Genomic DNA, 8,001 nt, shown 5'->3' with positions numbered 1-8,001 from the left:
GGTAACCATATACAGCCTAACATGGCAAAGCCATGTAGAATTACATCGAGAAAAAAAACAAAAGTTAATGTTCAGTGTTCCGAAAAATTACTTTAACTCATGTTGTCTATTTCCAGCTACAATCTGCTTGGAATCAATAACCTGAACAATGAAATTCTGCAAAACAATAACACATTAGGACAAACTGAAACACGCAAAATCAAAATCATTTACACGTATGAGATATAACTTTTACAGGTTTATGCTAAGCATCACATTGTGTTCCATCCTGTAGGACTGTGCGCTCAGAGAGGGCAAACTCCTCAGAGAGATCCAAAACCTGACTGAAACCAACATCCAACTCAGGAATCAAGTAAGAGTAATGTCTGTTCAGAACAGTGTGAATTTATGCATTTAGTATTTGCACTAAAATTGTTCATGTCGTGAACATCGTTCACGTCTGTATGTGTCTGGCTGAGCGAGACCGACAGACTCAAACTTTGGTCTTTGTGTCTGTTTGATTATGAGCACTGTTATTTCCATTCAATACAGTTTTATTAAGGTAGCTCCAAATTATAATATTCATTATGTCAGGGCACTTTACAGAGTAAGGTCAAGACTTTACAATATTATAGAAAGAAACCCAACAGTTCCACCATGAGCAAGCACTTGGCAACAGTGGAGAGGAGCCTGCATATTAAGAGTGGAGTGTTTTATTGAAATAATGGGGTACTATGTGGTTTAAGAAACAATGGACCTTGAGTATGAAGGTCTTTGTATGTAAGGGGAAAGATTTAAAATTCTATTCTGGATTTTACAAGGAGCCAATGCAGAGAAGCAAACACAGGAAAAGTATGATCTCTTTTCCTAGTTCCTGTCAGTACTGGCGCTGTACGAGTTATTGGGACATCCTGATAATAAGGAATTACATTAGTCCGGTCTACAGGTAAAAAAATTGCATCTATTAGTTTTTTGGCATCTTTTTGAAACAGAATGTTTATAATTTTCACGGTATTCCGCAGGTGGAAGAGGGCTGTCCTAGAGACTTGTTTTATGTATGAAGCAAAGGACATGTCCTGGTCAAAAATGACCCAAAAGTAACGGGATCCAAAGTAACTATATGATTAGAAAATGTTTTTCTGAGGTGTTTAGGGGCATGTACAATATCTTCTTTTTTTTCTGAATTCAGAAGTGAAAATGTACAGGTCATCCCAATAGGCGCTTCCCAATAGTATTGCCTAAAGGAAGGGTATGTAAGGTGAAAAGTATTGGTCCTAGCACAGAACCCTGTGGAACTCCATGACTTACTTTTGTGTGCATGGAAGAGTCATTATTAACATGAACGAACTGGGATCTATTTGATAAATATGACCTAAACCAGCCTAGTGTGGTTCCTTTAATCCCAATGACATTTTCCAGTCTCTGTAATAAAATCTTGTGATCAATGGTATCAAATGCAGCACTAAGGTCTTGCAGGACAAGTATAGAGATGAGTCCATTGCCATGAGAAGATTGTTGGTAACTTTAGCCAGTGTTGTTTCTGTGCTATGGGTTACTCTAAATCCTGACTGAAAATCTTCAAACATACCATTCCTATGCAAATAATCACGCAATTGGTTTGAAATGCAAGGATTTTAGAAATAAAGGGGAGATTGGATATAGGTCTATAGTTTGCTAAAACATCTGGATCAAGAGTAGGCTTTTTAAGTAAAGGGTTAATTACTGCAGTCTTAAAAGCCTGTGGTATGTAGCCTGTTAATAAAGATGAACTGATCGGATGTAATATGGAAGTGTTAATTAAAGGTAAAGCATCCTTGAACAGTTTAGTTGGAATAGGGTCTAAAAGACAGGTTGATGGTTTAGATTAAGAAACTGTTGAGAGATCTATAGGAGAGAAGCAGTCTAAATATAAGACGTTGCAGTTGGTTCTAAGGCTGCCGTACTGGAGATTACATCTGTGCCAGTTGTGGCAGTTGTATTACTGTTTTTGTGTGTGTGTGTGTGTGTGTGTGTGTGTGTGTGTGTGTGTGTGTGTGTGTGTGTGTGTGTGTGTGTTAGGTAGAAGAAATGGAGTGCAGGTGTAAATCTCAGCAGCACCAGATCTTTGAGCTGAAGCAAGAACTGACCAACAGTACAGCTGAACTCAAGCTGCGACTAGCACAGGCAGAAGGTAACATACACATACAGAACGCGCACGCACACACGCACGCACGCATGCACGAACACACACACACACACAGTGTTTTTCACATAACACCCAGCAGAGATTTCCTGTGTGTCACCCTCTGACAGACCGTCTGGAGAAAGAAAAACGAAGGTCCAAACAAGCCCTGGAGGACATGGACAGTCTCCGACAGAAAGAGGTGCTCTCTTGAAATTTTAAGCAGGTTGAGACAGAATGCAACAATATAAGTGAGAAACTATTTTGCTTATTATATAGGACAATTCCCATTTATTGCAACTTTGGTCCTATTTTTTTAGTTTTGTATATCATTTCGTAGTTCCAACCTGTAATATTGTTCTCACCAAGTTAATATCTGAGATCTGGGAACATAATGACCTCACCAAAAAAAGGCCTGATGGGTGAAGAAACACAAGGAGTCAGACAATCAGACAAGATAGTAAAATGTATTTGGAAGAGAAAATGATGGTGAAAGGTACACTTATTTCCCAAACTGTCCGTTGTAAACATCCATCACAATTTACAGACTCACTTCCTGCTTTAACTTTGACCTACTATACTGCCATACATCCAATGTTTCTGTGTAATTTGAACAATTCAGATGTGCTCACTTTCAGTTTTATCTCCAAATACAGTGGGTTAGATAATCTGAATAAATAATTGGTTTGTTTACAGCCTGTCTGGTCCTGTCTGAGTGCTAATGTTTCTTGAACTGTCAGACTTGTTTTTACTGACGGCACCGTGTTCCCAAGTCTCAGCGATTAATTTTGTGAGTACAGTGTTACCATAACCAAAAGCCTATGTAAATAAGACCCAAGTTGAAATAAACTAGTTATCCTGTATATGTTTTATTTAGGATATGCTCAGTCATCATACCTGACTGAAAATTGAGTCACTTTTTTGTTTGTGTCGTGCATGCGACTGACGGAATGCACATTCTTGCCAATGGTTTTACACTATTCCACTGATCTACAAGTGGCGGTAATGCGGCAAGAAATGCAGCAAAGCACTAACTAAGGCTCAGAAGAAGGAGACTACAAGCTAGTAAATGGATGTAAACAGTTCAGGTTTTAAACTTAAGAAAAATTGTTTTACAAATGTTTTATGGGGAAGGAAGTGCATTCAACATGTTTGTTAGACCTCAAGGATGCACACAATGTCTTTTATTGAGTAATACTGAATTAAAAAAATTGTTTGTAATGGAAACTCTACAGGGCCCCTTTATGGAAAAATTAACTATCTAAACCACACAAGATGAACTAATTTCGTAAATCACAGAAAAGAAAATAAATTTTCGAAGTAAAGTTTGCTCACACATACTTCAACCTTGACATTTTATTTGTTATAGAAATTTGTGGAAGAGTTTATCAGTTTTATTTAAAGGAATAGTTTAACACTTCATTCCAGGAAGTCTTAAATCTTTTTGTCACCATGAGGTTGTCAAGGCAACCAGTGTAGAGACTTTTTGTCACGATGAGGTTGTGAAGGCAACCAGTGTAGAGATTCCAGGAAATTACTGCAACCGGCCAAGAAATAGTCTACCACATAACCACCTGTAAAACCACATCATGTGATTTTTACACTTGAGTACTGCTTACACAAACAAAACACTTTATAGGTACCGGGGGGTTAATTTTTCTGTATAATTTGCTAAAACTCAGTATTCTAATAGATGCAGAATTTTAAAAATATAAAATACTACAAATTAAAATTTCTGTACAGGTGGAGCATGTGAATCATCATCTAGAAGAGAGTGAGAGAGCCCTGCAAGAACGCATCTTCAAACTGGAGGGACAGCGGATACAATTGGAAGAGGTCAGAGCTCAGAGTATCCGTTTTCAAAACAAAACAATCGGGGATGTCCTGATAGCTGAATGGTTAAGGCGCATACCACTGACATTAACTGTAACGTCTCAGGTATGATTCTAGCCGGCGAGCTAATAAAGGCAAAAATACTAAAAAAAAAAAAAAAAACACAATCAATGTTACATAAATTTAGTCAACAAAGTAACTGCTAATAACATATAACAGATTGTAGTTATTTCTTATGCTGATAATATCAGAGTTATGGTAATTACAATTTTCCGACTTGTAAATAGCACTCATCAACACTCCAGGGTGCTGCCAGGGATTTTAGGCTCCAGGAAAAGAAATCACATTGGGCCCCACCACCACTGGACAAGCCAACCCATGAAAATATAACTCTGTGCAGATATGCATGAAACATACCCTCTATACGAAAGGTGATAAAGGCCATCTTTTACATTTTAAAGGGGCTATATGTAGGTTTTCTCTTTCGCCAAACATTCCGGAAGTGGGTGGTGTTGATGGTCACCATCGTTGTGTTTACAATACAAGAGGTTATAATATGCTCTCTGAGCAGTGCTACTTCTTCAGGGCAGCCTGGGCACTACAGTCACTCATTATCAGAAAGTGACGAGATGGGCCAGCCTGGCCAGGGCTAGCTGGTTAGCAAGCTAACTTCAGTAAAAGGAAGGAACTGATATAAATAGAAGCAAAACAAGAGTTAACATTGGTGTTGCTTTCCACCACTAGAGACAGTTCTTGGTGAGTAAAGGAATTAAGTTTGATGCGGAAATTGCAATGTTTCTTCTAGACTTGTAAGTAAACAGCTGTTAATGCTAATGTTGGCTATGTAGCAATAGCAAAAAACTCACTTATACCACCTTTAAAAGTAATTTAATGGTAAAATTCGTGAATGGAAGATTTTCTTAATATTAATGAATAACTTAAAATAAATAAAACTTAAATTTACATGATCAACTATACAATTAATAACAAACAAAAAGAATAAAATCGGCTGCAGATTTTTTATCTAAATATAAGAAACGTTTCCAGCACCTGTTTTTGTTTCATATAACGATAATTATCCGGAAAAATAATTACTGTTTGAATTCTTATCCTTGAAAAGGACTTAATCATTTTTCGTTTTTCATAATAATAATAAAAAAAGAAATTCCCCCAGACCCCCCCGCAATGATGCCAACGGACGTGTCATTCAACGTAATGCTGCTCACCTCCTCCTTCAGTTGGGAGTGGGCCTGGTTGATTGTTTGGAGTATGGGGATGGGGATACAGGGCTGCTGAGCCTGATGCTGCATCTGCTTGGCCTGGCACTAGTCAGTGGAATAGACAACTGATTTAGTATGAACAGCTTGCTAAAAGTTTGCCCTGCACTGATTAAATGTCACGTAAAGGAGGAGGGAAATGTAAGCACTCAGAGGCAATACAGAAGCTCTCTCGAAAAGCAACTGTTGTTTTCATCAGTATATTGTAAATAAAATATTCTATTGATGATGATAAGTTAATAATTTTATATTGAAACAAAAGTTGTAATAATTTTTAGGGCCTCTGTCAGTCAGAGGCCAATATAATTCAATATAATTAACCTCATATTTATGGTGTTATATGTTCAGTGCTCAGAATTTTAATCCACACACAGGACAGACTAGATCCCCTTCCAGTTTGCTTATCGGGCAAGGAGGAGGGTTTAAAGATGTTATTGCAAGTTAAACCTTGTTTTGACGCATCTGAGGGAGAACAAAAAATATGAAAAATGGCCCTTCACTGATTTTGCTTCAGACTTTAATTGTAATTTATACATAGGCTGCTGTCAAATTTTAACATCAGTTTTGTTATTGTTTGTTGGTTTATTATTTTTTTGACAAACAGAGAACAAAACATTTGAGCGAATGGCTCTGTCTAGTACACTCATACCTTCCACAGGGTCTCCTCAGGGCTGCTTCTGTTCCCCAGTTTTTTTCATGCTAATGCATATCCCTAAACATGATATGCATCATGGCAGTTCCTGTCCAGAATGACCCACAGGGGTGCTTCTTTGGCACATTATACACTTTCTGCATCCTACAAGAGGTAGAGCGAGATTGTTGATAGTGAAGACCACATTAAAGAAGTTGAAGAAAGACTGTAAACACTGCTTTTCGTGGCAAACATCTAACAAAGACAAACCTACTCACCGTGATCAGTGCTCTCTGTCACAGTGACTGAAAGAATGTAAACACATTACTAAGGGATATATAATTACAGCAATATAGATCCTAATAGTGTACAATACAGCTATCTAGTGTCACAGTAGTGCTATCGACAAGCTATACGCTGTGACTCCTAAGTGAATTCCACCTTTACATAAATTCACTACAAGCAGTTAGGGGTCAATTCCAAAAACTGAGTGGATGCTTTATTTATTGAACGAGGGAAATTATTACTTTCCCTAACCGTATCTTTCCAGGCAGTTCAGTTATTCAAATCCACAACTTGGCTTCTCTTTGCAAGCTGGGAATTTCCCATTTCTCGGGTCAAACTGGAAGTGAATGTAGATCACGGGAACACCTTAGTGCTGGAGTGTTGAATTATAATATTTTCTGTACTTTTAGTAAAGAGGTATAGTTTGTGGACACAGTTTAGAAACATTTTTTTACATCAATGCTGTAATGTAATGTCATGGGAAAAAGTAATGTGCATCTATTGTAGGAGCTGAGTAAAGCCAAAGCAGCGTGTGTGACAGAGAGGGCCCAGGCAGAGGAGGAACTGGGAAGAGTCCGAGCTCAAGTGCGTCTGGAAGAGGTGGGTTATAAAATCTGCATCTTTGATCAGTTATTAAGATGGCACTGACTTTGTTTCCAACCAACTGTCTAGTGAATGGAGAGCAAGATACCTTAAAACTTGATGGCCAAACTGCCATTAAACTTAAGATCTTGGTTTTTATGGTCCATAAATAATAACATTGTCGGCCTCCTGAACTTTTCTGTAGCCCCACCATCGACACCAAAGATACCACTTCTATCCAAGAATTGTCAATACAATACCGGAGTTTCTATACTGATAGCTAAACTATACTTTTTATAATACCTTAATTTTTAAGGTATTAAAAAGGTATTACTTTTTACTTTTTAAATTTAAACATTTTTTTTCTTTAAACCCCTTTTTTCGTTTAGTAAAAGAAGGCAACATTTTCAACTGTCAAATATAGCCTAAAGACAAGCAGCTGTACAAGAAATTTATTGAAATAAGTAATCCTACAATAAATTAGCAACATTTTGATTTCAAAAGGGAACTACCTGTCAAACAAATACATAACAAATCCGACCAGGCTTTCAATGCACGCTCTGGGTCATTGATAGCACAGAAGTGTGCTACCCAGCCCCAGTTATGACTATTGTCACAGCAGAGATAGTACCGGTAAAATGATTCATTTTAGGTCTAGGGGCTTTAATTACCACTAAGCCCTGCAGCTATACCAGCTACTAACAGGCCACAACATATACTGATTGCTTTAATTTCCAACAAGAAGAAATGAGGCAGGCCTTACCTGAGCTCAGCTCGCTTTCCACGGTTGCTCCACTTGTTCCTTGCAGTGTCCCACAATGCACTGGGCAGCCGGAGCCAGGCCTGGCGCTCCCTTCTCGTGTCGCCAGCTGTGCACTGAGGGTGGTTTTAGTTCATCTGGGTTAAAAAACGGACACAGACAGAAACTAAACCAACACTTCAGGGATGAGGATTATCACCCGTTGTCCATGGCGGTCTCATCAAAAATTTGCTCTTGGATTTATCTGCAGCATACCACTCTCACGCTTCCATATCTCTACTGTGACTGTGACCTGTGACGGTGACACCTGATCCTATCTACAAGTTATAGTTATCATGAAAAAATCAGGGAAAATTAAAGGAAAAGATACACATTGACATGTTTTACTGGAATTGTAATTTGTTAAAATGAATTTGTAGATATTTCAGATGTAATCATGGATAGCAAAACAAACCATTTTCCATCAGAACGGATTGCCTTCCACATAAAACAC

General features: G+C 38.0%; 1 protein-coding gene across 4 annotated transcripts in view; it reads left to right on the top strand.

Moving 5' to 3' along the window:
• lrrc45 (leucine rich repeat containing 45) overlaps nt 1-8,001 on the top strand; it is a 34,142-nt gene that overhangs the window by 18,166 nt on the left and 7,975 nt on the right. For all 4 annotated transcript variants that reach the window (XR_005708152.1, XM_040136036.1, XM_040136037.1 and 1 more), the window contains exons 11-15: nt 275-352; nt 2,038-2,149; nt 2,272-2,342; nt 3,884-3,976; nt 6,674-6,766. Coding sequence is in view for 3 of the 4 variants with exons in the window: in XM_040136036.1 (XP_039991970.1) it covers nt 275-352; nt 2,038-2,149; nt 2,272-2,342; nt 3,884-3,976; nt 6,674-6,766 (447 nt within the window). In the remaining variant the exon portion in view is untranslated. The remainder of the gene's footprint in view (nt 1-274; nt 353-2,037; nt 2,150-2,271; nt 2,343-3,883; nt 3,977-6,673; nt 6,767-8,001) is intronic.

Source organism: Xiphias gladius, chromosome 9 (assembly GCF_016859285.1).
Source record: "Xiphias gladius isolate SHS-SW01 ecotype Sanya breed wild chromosome 9, ASM1685928v1, whole genome shotgun sequence".
NCBI lineage: Eukaryota > Metazoa > Chordata > Actinopteri > Istiophoriformes > Xiphiidae > Xiphias > Xiphias gladius.
This window is presented reverse-complemented; position numbering and strand designations above follow the sequence as displayed.